General features: G+C 51.8%; 1 protein-coding gene across 6 annotated transcripts in view; it reads right to left on the bottom strand.

Moving 5' to 3' along the window:
- TMEM63C (transmembrane protein 63C) overlaps window positions 1-13,840 on the bottom strand; it is a 51,121-nt gene that overhangs the window by 34,185 nt on the left and 3,096 nt on the right. For 5 of the 6 annotated variants that reach the window (XR_002772519.1, XR_002772520.1, XM_012803515.2 and 2 more), the window contains exons 2-8: window positions 13,066-13,228; window positions 12,495-12,574; window positions 12,010-12,091; window positions 8,260-8,297; window positions 3,596-3,738; window positions 2,284-2,332; window positions 292-400 (exon numbers count right to left, since the gene is read on the bottom strand). Coding sequence is in view for 4 of the 6 variants with exons in the window: in XM_012803515.2 (XP_012658969.1) it covers window positions 292-400; window positions 2,284-2,332; window positions 3,596-3,738; window positions 8,260-8,297; window positions 12,010-12,091; window positions 12,495-12,574; window positions 13,066-13,215 (651 nt within the window). In the remaining 2 variants the exon portion in view is untranslated. Of the gene's footprint in view, window positions 1-291; window positions 401-2,283; window positions 2,333-3,595; window positions 3,739-8,259; window positions 8,298-12,009; window positions 12,092-12,494; window positions 12,575-13,065; window positions 13,229-13,796; window positions 13,835-13,840 lie in introns of those variants that run through there. The other variant, XM_012803516.2, reaches the window with a different exon arrangement.

Raw genomic sequence — 13,840 nt, 5'->3', positions numbered from 1 at the left:
AAGGGCGATAAAGTGAGACTCTGTCTCTAAAAAAAAACAAAAAACAAAGGATGGGGGCACTTGGGGAGCAGCTATTTGCCAACCAGTTTGGAAAGTTTCAGTGCGGATGGGGGTGGGGCTGGAAATGTGGGGGCAGGTGATTGTCCTCCAGGGCTGAAGAAAGGAGCTGACCCAGCTAGAGGGACCTCTCAGGATGTACCAAGGTGGACAGCTGGGAAGGCTGGGCTGGGTGGCCTGGCCGGGACGGGGCTCCACTGGGAAGGGCCACTCTGGCAGGGTGCATTTACTCACCTTTTGGCTCTTCTTGGGAAAAAACCCGTAGGTGTGATGGCCCATGAAAAAGAAGTTGGTGATGAAGTACAGGAAAGACAGGAGGCTGTGCAGCCAGAGCAGCTTGCTCCTGCCAGGAGGAGGAGTGGCAGCATCAGGGAGGCTGTTCTCCCTCCGAACGCAGAGCCCCAGACCCCACCGCACACCAGTCTCCCCAGACCCCCATCTCCAACACATCAGCCTTCCTGGACCCCCGTCCCACACCACATGCAGTCTCTCCAGGACTATCCTCTTGGAGTCCAGACTCAGGTGCCTTGGACGGGAACATGAGTGGCTAGGGGGGCCACCCTGGCTAATAAGGGCTGACATTTACTGAGTGCTCACTGTGGGCCAGATCCAAGGTGGGCCTGAGTGTCTACACGGACATTCTCATTAGACTCTCACGGCCATGCACGGTAGTACTGGATTATCTTCCTTTTACCCACAGGGAAATGAGGGCCAGAGTGGGCAGGTGACTGCTCAAGGTCACCCCTAACAGTGGCAGGGCCACTGGAGGTGAACCAGAGCTGCTGAAGTACTTAGACTTGTCACCACTATGTCATCCTGCCAGTGCTGGCACTGTGGCTCAGCACCCACCCCAACCCCAGCAGGCCAAGTGAGGAGGGGCTTGGGGCCATATGCAGGCCCAGAGGGAGGAGGGCCAGACAATTCACTACACCTCCCCTGGGGGGGAATAGTGGTGGCACCTGTGCTACGTTTGCCAACCCTGCTTTGGACTCACATGATGCTGTCCCAAGGCATCTGACCAGGATTATACTGCTCAGAAATAGAGCCCATCTTATTTGTTGTGGCTTGATGAGAGACAGCAAGGCCCACCTTGCTTCAAAATAATGGCCCCACTCCCTGGCCCAGGCCTGACTCACACCATAGTGTTCCCAGGTAGCCAGATCCTCGGTCCCCCATTTCCACAGAGGAATAAGATTACATGGGCTCTAAGGAACATTCTAGCTCCCTGCCAGGATGGATTCATGGTTCTTTACTGCTCTGTTAGAATGCACTTTCTCTTGGTAAGGTGTGGGCACTCAGGCCAGCCAGTAGCTGCTCTGGGTGGCAGCTCCCAGGGGAGGAGACGGCTGAAAGGGGAGGTGAGAGGATGCATGGCCCTGTTCTCCTGATTTTGGAGTTTTGGTGAAGCCATTCTGCTCCAAGGTATATCCCAGGGAGTGAGTGGAGGCCAGAGGGGTGGAGGTGGGGGTATAGCCCTGGCAGGGGTGTGTGAACCGCTACTCATACTTGAACTGCTTCTGTAGCTTTGTCAGGAAGTCAGCCAAGCCTGGCTCAGACATCTAGTGGGCCTCAGCATGGACCAGCGGGGCCACATTTGTCTCAGTACAAATTGACATTGCCACCAATTAGGTTGGCTGATGCTGAAACCCATTGGTTCCTGGGCTATGAGGGGAATGGGCTTAGAGATCATGGCCAACAGCTATTCCCCCACTGTGGACATGGATGAGGACCAATGCTCAGATCCCATCTGTGGGCTGCCCCAGATCCAGGGCCAGGTAATGGCAGAGGTGGGCATGAATCCAAGGCTCTGAGTTCTCGGTCCCTCAGATGTGGCTTCAAAGGGGGAGTATTGCCAGCTGCATGATTAAGTAACTCAGTTATGTGAGGGCAGACTTGAACTTACAGGTGGTCAGGGAAACAACATCTCAAACCTCTCTCGCTGCAGGGACTCTGCCTCTTGGGAGCTGGGCATACTAAGTAACTAGGACCATTCTTCCTCATCTTCAGGAGTAGCCTGTCTGGGCAGTACCACTCATGACCGATGATGCCCCAGAGGCACAAAGAGTACGCAGCACTGGTATCCCACCGAGGCCCTGGATTCCCAAGGAAACCAGGCCTTTTTCATCAGCCAAGTGGTTCCCAAGTTACAAACCGACACTGTAGATCTTTGCTCCCCACCAATGCCCCCAGCCAGTGGAACAGGAAGTAAGAAGATCAGGTACCTACTCTGTGGGGACATTGACAATAGTGGTCCGACCAAAGTGACTACTCCACTCTGAAAGAGAAGAAAGTTGCCGACCTTGACCCTGGCTCTTTGATTGCTGTGGGGCACCAAAATTCAGGATTCCTGGGTGACACGTGGGGTCTAGAGATGCTTTCCTAGATCCTGCTCTTCCTTCTGGTGCCCCAGAGCTTGTCCCCAGCTTCCAACTAAAACTTCAGAGGCCCTGGCGTTGATGACTGGGGCTCTTGGTGGGAATATGAGACCAAGTCTTTGTATATATCTCCATAACTGGCACATAATAAACACCCAGTGATTGCTCGTTGAAAGAACTGGCTATCTGGCTGTGCATAGACTGATGAGGTTAGCAACACATCATTACTCCAAAAATGTGACCCTGCTTCATTCAAACAGAGTAAATCTTTCTGGCTAAGTATGTCAGTCTGTTGGTTCAGGCATCTCACCAGCTCTTAGGATGAGAATTAGAAAGACAGAACTCACACAATATTTACTCTGGTGGTGGAACTGGGTGGCACAGATGTTCAAAGTACTACACTGAATTATTTAAGGGCCACCTCTGGCTGAAACAAGTAGAAACCTGAGGAATCATGGTAAATCTGGGTGTCACCTGCTGCATAGCCTTTCTACAGATCCATCCACCTTCGTGATTCCAGGGGAAATACTGGCAGCTGCCATTTCTCAGTGTCAGACAGTAAACTAGACGCTCTGTACATCGTCTCCAGTTCCCAAGACAGGTGAGGAAACCAAGGCTTAGAAAACCTGACTCGCCAAATATAAGATTAAATGATTTGTTATCTGGGGCAAAGGTATCTTCTGCGGAGCAGATGTGAGCAAAAGTGTGGAGCCAAGTTTTTTCTGTCTTTAAAGCCAAGTCTTCATCCCCAATGTTATCTTGTCCAAAGGGAGGACATCCCCAGTGGTGCTGTCTCATGTGCCCTATGAGACAAATTCTGCTCTTACGGTACTGTGTCCATCCCAGGAGGTCTGGGAATCTGTATAGTGGGTCACGTGTCACAAAAGGGCCTCCCTGAGCACCAGGCCAGGAGCAATGTAGGAACACAAATAAAAACTGAGCTCCAAACTGAATTAATATGACATGCCTGCTATATACCAGGCCTTGGGTCACACTTGTGATGGTGGGGTCATCTCTAGTCTCTATACCAGACAACCAGGCCTGGCTTGGCTAAGGTCACATAACAACAAGCTTCCAGAGACCGGATTGAAATCCAAATTTCTAGCCCTCCCAGCTCTTAGGTATTTACGGCCAGGCCCCAGGGCCTGCTGAGTTCTGCCTACCCAGAACATTCCCAGTGTAGTTGATGGGCAGGACAACGCCCAGGGAGGGGATGCAGATGATGAGCATGAAGATGATGAGGTGGTACTGGAATGTGACGTAGATACGCGCGTCATCCCCACACTTGTTGACCAGATCCTTGTCCCTGGAAAAGACACACAAACAGGGACAGGTTTCAGAAGCCAGTGTGGCCACAGCTTATGCTAGGGGCAGATGGAGGAAAGGGAGGGAATGTTATCCCCTCAACCTCAAGTTTTGAGTTTTTGGAAAATATCATCCTTCTTCTCAGAGCCTCTGTTTAAAGTGAATTTCACTGAATTTCCCAGATGTATCAAAGAGAGAGGCTATGTCACACATACACGCTTAGGAACCCAGAGGCACTCTTGTAATATAGCACTTGTTCGTCCTTTTATTACTTTTTCAAACATTTTGAGTGCTTGCTGTGGTGCGGGCATCAGACAAAGTGCTAGTGATATTAAGATACACCGTGTTTTTAAAAAGTTACTTAATTACTTAAACTGAACAATGAGATCATCACTCTACACTGCCAGATTGGCCAAAGCTAAAAAGGTGGACAGCAACAAGTGTTGGCAATGGTGTGAGGCCCTGGGAGCTCTCCTGCTCTCATGTCTGCACTAGGCCAGCCAGGCTGGAGAACGGTCGGCACTATCTACTGAAATTCAACACACGACGACCCTATGACCTAGTAACACCACTCCTAGGTTTATATCCAACAGAAATGCATGACATGTGCATCAAGAGACATGTAAGAATCTCTTAGATGCACTACTTATAACATCCTCAAACTAGAAACAACCTGAATGTCTATCAAAGGTGAAATGGATATAAGAACTGATATATATATATATATATAGATATATATATATATAGAGAGAGAGAGAGAAAGAAAGAGAGACAGATCATGCACATATATAAAATAAAACAATAACAGCCATAAAATGAATGACATAGCTAACTCACAAACACAACGGTGAGTTAAAAGATGCCAGCCACAAGATGACACGTACTGTAGAATTTCATACATAAAATTCAAAAATAAGCAATACTGAATTGCAGAGTTGGACATCAGAATACAGGCTACTTTTGAAGAGCGGAGAGACGGAGTGGGGAGGGAGCCGGGGGGCTTCTGTGGTGCTGGTGGTATTGTGATTCTAGATCAGGATGGAACTGGCATAGGGTTCACTTTGGGATCACTGAGCTACACGCTTAATGTTCTGTGAACTTTTCTGTATGTCATACCTCAATTGAAAAAGTCTACAAGCAGCACATGCTTATAGCAACTCTGGAAAATACCAAAGAGAAGGAAATCATTCATCTGTAATCTCATCAAGCCTGCGATGATGACTACTAAGCATCTGGGTTGATTTCCTTTAGTTGCCTGTAGTTGTGCTGCTTTTACTCTGTGACATAGTTCCAGACAGCATTTGCTGTGCTGCTCTTTTGCTTGGCATTTAGCCAGTTTGAAACATTTTGCACAGTGGTGACAGTGGCCTCCATCTCCACAGCACTGACTCATGTCCAGCACCTTGCGGGCCTCATTGCTGCCCTGGTGGTAACCACAGTTTCCCTACCCTCACCCCTCTGGTCAGGCTTCTAGGTTGTGAGCAACTTTTAACATTCAGTCCATGATTTTAGATTTTAAAACTACAAAAAGGACATCTTCAAAAGGTTTAGTAATCCCATTTAGGGAAGTATTTAGAACTCCTGCTTATTTTTTACTTTAAGCAGCCAAAATATTTCCTGTCCTGGACTTGAGAATTAAATGCCAAGAGTCGGAGGGCTGAGAACTGAAATGAAGGCTGGGTGCTGGACACAGGAGGCATCCCGCAGCAGGCTGGGACGGAAACAGCATACCTGAGGCAGGGGAGCTTCCAGAGCCTCCAATCAGGTGGAGAGAACAGAGGGCCACACTAAGATCACGGAATTTCCTTCCCAGGCCAGGAAGTCCTACCTTGGCCACTGGCTGGTTTCCTCTTTCCACTATTCTCTACAGTGTGCCCTCTGGGACCTTCCAGCGACTCCCCAAGCTTCGACGCTCCTTCATCTTTTCCCTGACCTGTTTCTCCTTGAGTTCCTGCCAATGTCTTCACCTCCCTTCCTCCCACCCACCTCTTAAGAAAGGTGACTTCCTTCTTTGCCTCCTCTTCTTGGACATCTCCTCATCCTGGACCTGCTGTCCCAGTGAAGAACCAGCTCCCCAAAGTTAGTGTCCTGTCCTTAGTTCTCCTTCCACTCAACCCCTGTGTCCCTGGAGGCAGCTGCCTTCCCCAGCCTCATCCTTGCCTGGCTTCAGGAATCCCATACCCCAGAGGACTGGTCTTCTTCCTCCTGCCTCAGTGAGGTTCTCCCTTGGGCCTTTTCTGATCGTCCCTCCTTGGACCAACCATCCACTCCCATGACTTCAACTACAACCTCTGTGCACTCATCTCCCATCTCTAAATCTCTAGCTCTGTCTGACCTTTGTACTAGGTTTTAATCCTGTTTTGCTTTTTTTTGGAGACAGAGCCTCAAGCTGTCCCCCTGGGTAGAGTGCTATGGCATCATAGCTCACAGCAACTTCCAACTCCTGGGCTCAAGTGAGTCTCCTGCCTCAGCTTCCCAAGTATCTGGGATCACAGGCGCCTGCCACAATGCCTGGCTATTTTTCGGTTGCAGCCATCATTGTCGTTTGGTGGGCTGGATTCAAACCCGCCAGCTCAGGTGTATGTGGCGCTGGAGCCACAGGCACCGAGCCTTTAATCCTGTTTTTCAATAGCTTGCTGGTCAACTCACATTCTTTTTTTTTTTTTCTTTTGTTTTTAAATCATAGTGGTGTACATTAATGCAATCATGGGGTACAATGTGCTGATTTTATATACAATTTGAAATGTTTTCATCAAACTGGTTAACATGGCCTTCACGGCATTTTCTTAGTTATCGTGTTAAGATATTTATATTCTACACTTAGTAAATTTCACATGTACCCTAGTAAGATGCACCGTAGGTGTGATCCCACCTCCTCTCTCCCTCCACTCATCCTCTCCCCTCCCCTTGTCAACTCACATTCTTGCCCAGACATCTCATTACTTTGTTTCCTCTCCCACCTAATGGCATGTCTGTCCTCCCCAGAAACCAGATGTCAATTTCTCCCTCTTTCTTAACCAGGTCTGGACATACTGACTGGAGCCCTACCATCTCCCTCCCATCTGTCCCCTCCCATTGTTTCTCTGGGTACAGCCCCAGGTCAGGTCACCAGCCCTCCGACTTCAATCATTGGAGTAGCCTCCTTAGCTGCTCACCTTGAGTTCAGACTTTCCCTAACTGCTATTCAGCCCATACTCCTGCCTATCTGCAGATATCATCCTGCGTTTCTGGCTCAGATATGCCGATTAATTCCTTACTGTCTCTAGATCAAAGCCCAAGATTCTCCATACAGTGGTCAAGAGCCCAGCTTCCAGACCAATCTTTTCTGCTCCCCGTTAACCCAGGGGTCTAGGCACTGATCTACCACTGGTTTACCAGATTTACCACTTCTGGACACTCCCTCCCTCCTCCTCTCTGCAGCAACCTCTTACCTACTCCTTCCCACTGTGCCCATTGAATCCTTCCTGTCCTTAAAGGCCTGGCTTGAAACTGTACCTTTCCTGCACCCTGCAGTTGGAAGTCATTTTTCTCTTTCCCAAAGGCCCTTCATGCAGCAGTAACAGCCTCCCCACCAGGAAAGCTATGCAAGGTGTCTTGTTAACCTTTGTTTCTCCAACATATGGGTTTGTGCACAGGACCGTGGTGGACTAGTCCCTGCCTAGTAAATGCATTACCATTTTCTATGACACTAACTCTCAAGAGGAGCTGGACACACAGTATGATGTCCTTGTCCTGCCTTCCTGCCTTCCCAGATAGTAGCTTTCCAATGGAAGGACCTCCCTGAGGAGACTTTGGGTGGGGGCAAGGGGTTGGAGGATGGGCAGGCAGGGCAGACAGACAGAGGATGTTCAGGGAGAGCCCTAAGGTGGAGGGGCTCTGCAGGGCTCTGAGGTGGAGTCAGCCAGGTGCACGCCTGCATCCATAGGCGAGTGTGCCTGTGAGTGTGCATGTGTACACGCATGCAACAGGAAGACAGACTTCTGACAAGCGTATGCCTAGTGCTGGGCAATCAGGAGAAAACAGGTGACTTGGGGCCCGCTTGCTTGCCAAATGTGGTCTGGCATCAGAGAGATCTAGACAACGAGGGAGGTGAGTGTTGTCCCTCTGCAGTCTGGGCCAGGAGAGGAAGCCTGTCCTTCTGCCCCAAGCTGTTGTTCCCTCTCTTAACAAATATGATGAATGATGTTCACAGAAGTCAAGGAAATAGTACATGGGGGCTTTCTTTTTCCCGCTGTGGCATTCAAAGAAGCCATTTTTACAAGCATGTGAGTAATAACTCAGCTTGTAAAAGGGGTCCTTCCCCGAAGGCTGTGGCAGAGACAACACTGGTGGAGGGCCATGTCCAGTTCCCACTTCACCCAGGAAAGTGTCCTCTGCCCATGCCAGGCCAAGGTGGTAGGTGGGGGAGTCAGGGTTGGGCCCGTCATCCCAGGATGGGGGCTGCTAATTCTGGCAGAAGATGCCACACCCCCAGCCCCAAGCCCCAGGCAACTGTCATGGCTCACAGAGCTCAGGCACTTACTTCATGGTCAGACTGTTGAAGAACCAGGAACAGAAGCCCTGGGGGGAAAGGAGAGAAATGTGAGAAAACTCAGGCCCCTGCTGGCCCTGACCAGCCCTGGGAACCCAGGCAGCCCGTTGGTCACCCGAGGTAGCTACAGCAGTGTCCAGAGGGGCCTCCATTCCAGGAAAGAGCCTGAAGGCTCAGTCTAGAACCTTGGAGGCTACTAAGGGGGATGTTTCCCAGCAGATGAGTGGACATCTCTGCCTTCCTATTACAGAAGGAGGCTTAGATGGCGGCCCTAGGACAGCATAGGGGAAGGGACTCCTTCTGGGGTGGACTCTGCTGCTTCCTTCTGTCCTTGTTGCTGCCCTCTGGGAGATCCCCCTCTCCGGATGGAGGACATCCAGTGTGCTGTTCACCAAGTAGGAGTTTGCTTCCAGGATTGGTGGGCCATTGTGAACAGGACCAAAGTGGGGCCCATTAAAATTCCCTTAAGAAGACGGAGATGGGTGCTGGGGAAAGGAGGGTCTCCTCCCTTCTTTTGTCTCTTGTTCCTGCACCTTAGTAAATGCCAGGAAGCCCAGAGTAGCCCAGTACCATCTTTGAGGCCATATGCAGACAACGTGTCTAAGGAAAAAGTCAGCGCAGCATGGAAAGGACCAGAGAGAGGGGTCCTGGTGGCACTGCTGGACTTCCTGGATCTAGCTATGCCTGAAGAAGTCACTGAAATTTCCCCAACTTGAGCCACAAATTACCCTTTTGTCTTAAAACTAGTTGGAGCTGGGTTTCTTCTCTTGCATCTGAGAGTCCTGCCCGGTTGAAGATGCCTTTTTATTGGACTCTTGCTGTCTAGTTTCTGGGTGGTGGGGAAAGGCAGCTGTAGTCACGGGGAGGTTGGTGGGGTGCTAGAGAAAGAGTCAGCTTGGGAAGGTGTGCATGATGGCGGTAGGGGCCGTGGCTCTAAAAGCTGCCAGAGCTGGTAGCTGTGTAAGTTACTCTGGTGCACGCTTCCTTATGGGAATCCGGGGGGCTTAGCAAACCCTTGGATAAGGCTGCAACTCTTGACTGGCCCGATTTGGGTCACTTGTTACTTTTGTGAACCAGGCACACCCACTTAAATGACAGTCCCCCAGAACCACATGGACAGGAGGAAGGACACTTCCCCAAAGCAACAAGGACAGGTAAAAAAGGAACAGGAGTCCCTTGCTTCTTTCGGCAGCAGGCCCACCTTCTAAGTCCCCTTCCCTGTGGCTCACAGTGGAAATGGCCAGTTGGGGGTGTTCACAGCAGGGGCACCATTTCTGCAGCTATGTCCTGGAGAGCTATATTAAGTACAAATGCTCAGGTATGCAGTCAGAGAGATGAAGGGAGACCACATGGTGGTGGCTGTAGCAATGGGGAACATCCCCAGGGAGGGTTGACCCGCTGGGCAAGAGCTGAACTGAGAGGTCCTGTCACCCCTCCCTGCGTGGAAAGTCATTTTCCACTGCCCACCTTGGGCAAACAGAGGTCCGATTTATTAATGGAACAGCAGGTTTCTTGATGGCCCGTCATGTTATGCCCAGGTGAGGACGCACCTTCCTGGGAATGCATTTCTGCCCCTTCCACAACAGGGGCACAGGTGTGTGCTAGAATATACACAGGGCAGCTCATTCAGGAAAGGGCAGAAGTCCTCAGAAGTAGTGTGGCCCATGTGCCCACGAAAACTACCCAGATGTGGGAGCCCGTGTGGATCCACCCCTCTCACACACTCCCCGCATACTTTGTAGCTCTGAAGGTGCAAACCACTCAAAGACTCAGCAGCTAGCAGCAGCATGAGAGGCAGACACCTCCTCCCCTTTGCTCCCTGACCCTGTGGAAAATGGCCACAAGTTCCTGGCAGCCAGCTCAGCAGATGAGGCAGTGACAGCAGTCAGGTCCTTGGGCCTATCTCAGTCTCCTGCCATCCCCACCTCCACCGCCTGAGGTAAGATACCAGCCCTGCCTTGCTCAGCGCACTATGGTGAGAGCATTCGCTTTGCCCACTCTGCCCAGCACGGCCATGGCCCCACCATCCTGGCTGGACGCCGCAGGGGCTACCTTGCTGCACTCTCTCTTCAGCTCGACCTCCTCACTGGTGCCACAATGATTTATCTTCTTAGGTTTTTAAAAATAAAATGATCTTGTTGTCATTGTAAAAGTGGAAAAAAGCAAATCAAAGTGATGTTTCTAAAGATAAACCTGAGAGCCAGCTCGCAAGGCAGGTGTTGCTGTCCTCATTCTACCAGGGAAGCCTCCAAGAGATGAAGTCACTTGTCTGCGGCTCCGCACTTGTACAGGTAGAACCTGCCAAGTAAGTGACCCAGTCTCTCAAGGGGAGATATGGAAAGAGCATGGTTCTCCTGACTTACTACATTTAACAGATATGTATCAGATGCTAATTATGGGACAGGCTGGCCTGGATGCTGGGGGACAGGGGTGACCAAATTCAAATTCTGGGCCTACTCTGATTAGGGGATTGGTTGTGCAGGTGAGGGTTGAGCATGTTGAAGAGAAGGAATGTACTTTCTGTAAGTATATAACACAGGATCTGGGACCAGGCAGCGTGGTCAGGGCTCCCTGGGGAAGTGGTGCTCAAGATGAACTCTGAATAAAGGGTGGGGACTTGGAGATGGGCCACTGGGGAGGGGGAGTGGGAAGAGCCTGGGACAGCTGGTGGAGAGGAGGAGGTAGCATCAGGGAGTGTCTGAATGAGGGGAGCATGGGTGTCACTGCCCGAGAGAAGGGAAGGAAGGCTTGAAATCAGCTGGGGGCTCCAGGTGTGGGGAACCTGGGGAGGAACAGACCCAGAGGTGGAAGAGAAACCCAGAGAGCCCCCGGGAGCACCTGAGCAGGAAGGGAAGACGCTTGTCTGACGGGGCCAGGTGGTTCTCAGAGATCAGGTGAGCTGCAAGCTGAGGAAGGCTGTTGGATTTGGTGGCAGGACCACCAACCTTGGGGGCTATCTGGGCGAGTGAAGGAGGTTGAGGAGAGAGTGGGAGGGGTGGGGAGCTCCTTAGCCCTCCTCTTTCCTGCATTCAGGGCCTATCTACCATGCCCACCCCTGGCCTGTAACCCTTGTTATGCAGCTCCTCCCCTCAGCCTCCCTCCTCCTCATTACCATTCTACATCATCTGCTGGGTGTCCACCCTGGAAGAAGGTGCCAAGAGGCAGGATCTGGTCCCCTGTGCTCTCTGCTCCATCCCCAGTTCCCAGCCCAGTGGCTGGCAGATAGCAGGGGCTCCAGGGTGAGCACAGGTGCAGGGGGAGGACTAGTGTTCCACGGGAAAGAGGAGGGACAGATTGGGCTTCATCATATGGGGACGGGAAACCAGAGGGGCAGGGAATCCCTGCTGGTGGGGGTCTTGAATCTTCTATGTGAAATGGGAGGTGAATCTTGGCTCGAGAGTGAGGCCTGGGGATGAGGGCAGGATCACGACTGTCAGAAGAGTTGGAGGTTGGAGGAGAAAAGAAAAATGACTTTTAAATAATCTCTAAAATAAAAAAAAAATTATAGATGTTACAATCAGTTAATACTTACCTGGTACCCTAGGAGGAAGGTACAGGCTAACAGCCCCATCTTTCAGATGGTCAGGCTGAGGAATTTGCCCAAGGTCATACTTCTGGAAGTGGCTGAGTCTGGCTGACTGCAAAGCCTCAGTGTCTGAGCCTGCTCCTTCCTGGGGACACCATGGCTGTGTGTTCAGAGCCAAGGCTCCCCCCAGGGCCCAGACCACTTCCAGCACTCACCTTGTCCCTGCGCTCCATCTCCAGTGAAATCTCCGAGGGAGAGGTCTTCTCACTTTGCTCCCCGTAGATCAGTGAGGTCATGCTGCCAGCCAGGGAAGGTGGTCGGAAGGCAGAGAAGGAAAGAAGAGTCCTCAGACCCTGCCTGGGCAGTAGGCTGCCATGTGCCCCTGCCTTGCAGAGGGTGTGCCTCAGCTGCTCTGCTGAACACGTGGCTCTGGGAACAGGCAGTAATCACGCCTGTCGCCAGGTGCACAGCACACCTTGCAAGTCCAGCCATGGGATCCAGCAGAAAGTCTGAGACCAGAGGAAAGAGTAGCCTGCTACCCAGAGATGGCTGCCCCCCCCCGCCCCAATCTCCTCCTAAGGGAGGGCAGAGCGGGGCAGGGTAAGGTGCTGAGATGCCACGGGCTGACAAGATGCCTGCTGCAGCTTGTGACCAGGCAGAGCCGCGTCTTCCCTCTACCCCGCCCTGCCCCACTCCTTACCTGTCATTGTGTATCAGCAGGGCCAGGCGCCCGTAGTCCCAGGCAGCTTTTCGGAGGAAGGAGTAAATCAGAAGGACGAGCTACAGGCCAGGAAAAGCCATGTGAGGCAGGAGAGTCCAAGGGAGACTGTCCCTTGGCCAGCCTCCTGCATCCCCAAGGGGGAGACCCTGTCCCTGAGGTCCCCAGGGAGCTCCCCAGAGACGGTGAGCTCTGTCAGGCTGGGCCATCCCTTTCAACTCTGTGCCAGCAGCTTCTGGGCACAGAGTGGATACCCTGAGCATCAGCAAGAGGAAGGAGAAGGGAGGCCCCTGGTGCCAGCCTGGTGGACCTTTGGGCAATGATGCATAGAAAAGAACCCCAGGTATTCTGCCTGTTCTTCCAGCCCCTTCTCTCCGAGGTCCCCTGGGCCTCTCACCTGGGCCCCCCGGGCAGGACTGACATTCTGGCAGTTTGCATCATTGTGGCTGGTGTCTTTTTGGAGTATTGGGACGCCCCAGTATCAATTGTGAAAATTTGACCATCTACCCCGCTGAGGTCTCACTGTCTGACCCCTGCAGTGCCCAGGACTCACCACCCACAGGCCGATATTGAGGAACAGCACGGTGGGGACACCCCCAAAGGGCTGCCCCTGGAGGACTGTGCTCCGAGCCTGGAAACACTCATCCACCGTCATGTTCTTCAGCTTCCCTAACTCATCCATGTTGCTCAGTGGGGCTGGCATCCTGGGAGGCTGGCTGGTGAACAGAGGGGTCTCCAAGTCAGACACAAGGGCTCCCCCATAGAGCCTGTGGGGAGCTGAGGGGATGGGCATGGAGCACGGAGCACACAGCCAGGTCGGGCCTGGGTGCTTCAGACCCAGAGCCAGATGGCAGGTTTGTGGTGAAAGTAGGCAGGTCAGCCCATGAGCTGCCAGCACCCTACCCTGTAGGAGGAAAGCAGCTCAGACCCAGAGCCATGATCCCAGAATAGCTCACATTCCCTGGAAAGTTCTCATTCTTTATACTTGACCTCTGTAAAGAGGTATAAGATGGACATCCAAATGGATTTTCTTATTTCTACTTTGGGAAACTTTTCTTGTATATAAAATGAACAAATCTCACAAAGGTGGTTCAGACCCCAGAGTAGAAATGTTAGAGCTGGCAGACAAAAGCACTGTGTTCATGGATGCCCATGCAGACGGGGTCACTGATGGCCATCTCTACATCCTACAATCCTCTGATCCAGTTCCGGGTAAATACAACAGCTCCTAAGGATGCACAGTGCCTGGCACACAGCAGTGACCCAGTAAAGTTCCCGTCTCACCTGGCATTTGAACCAGGGAGCGCAGCACCTGCCCAGGGGCCTGA

Source organism: Otolemur garnettii, unplaced genomic scaffold, assembly GCF_000181295.1.
Source record: "Otolemur garnettii isolate 467f Iridium unplaced genomic scaffold, OtoGar3 scaffold00020, whole genome shotgun sequence".
NCBI lineage: Eukaryota > Metazoa > Chordata > Mammalia > Primates > Galagidae > Otolemur > Otolemur garnettii.
The sequence above is the reverse complement of the archived record's forward strand: the minus strand, read 5'-3'. Positions and strand labels throughout refer to the sequence as shown.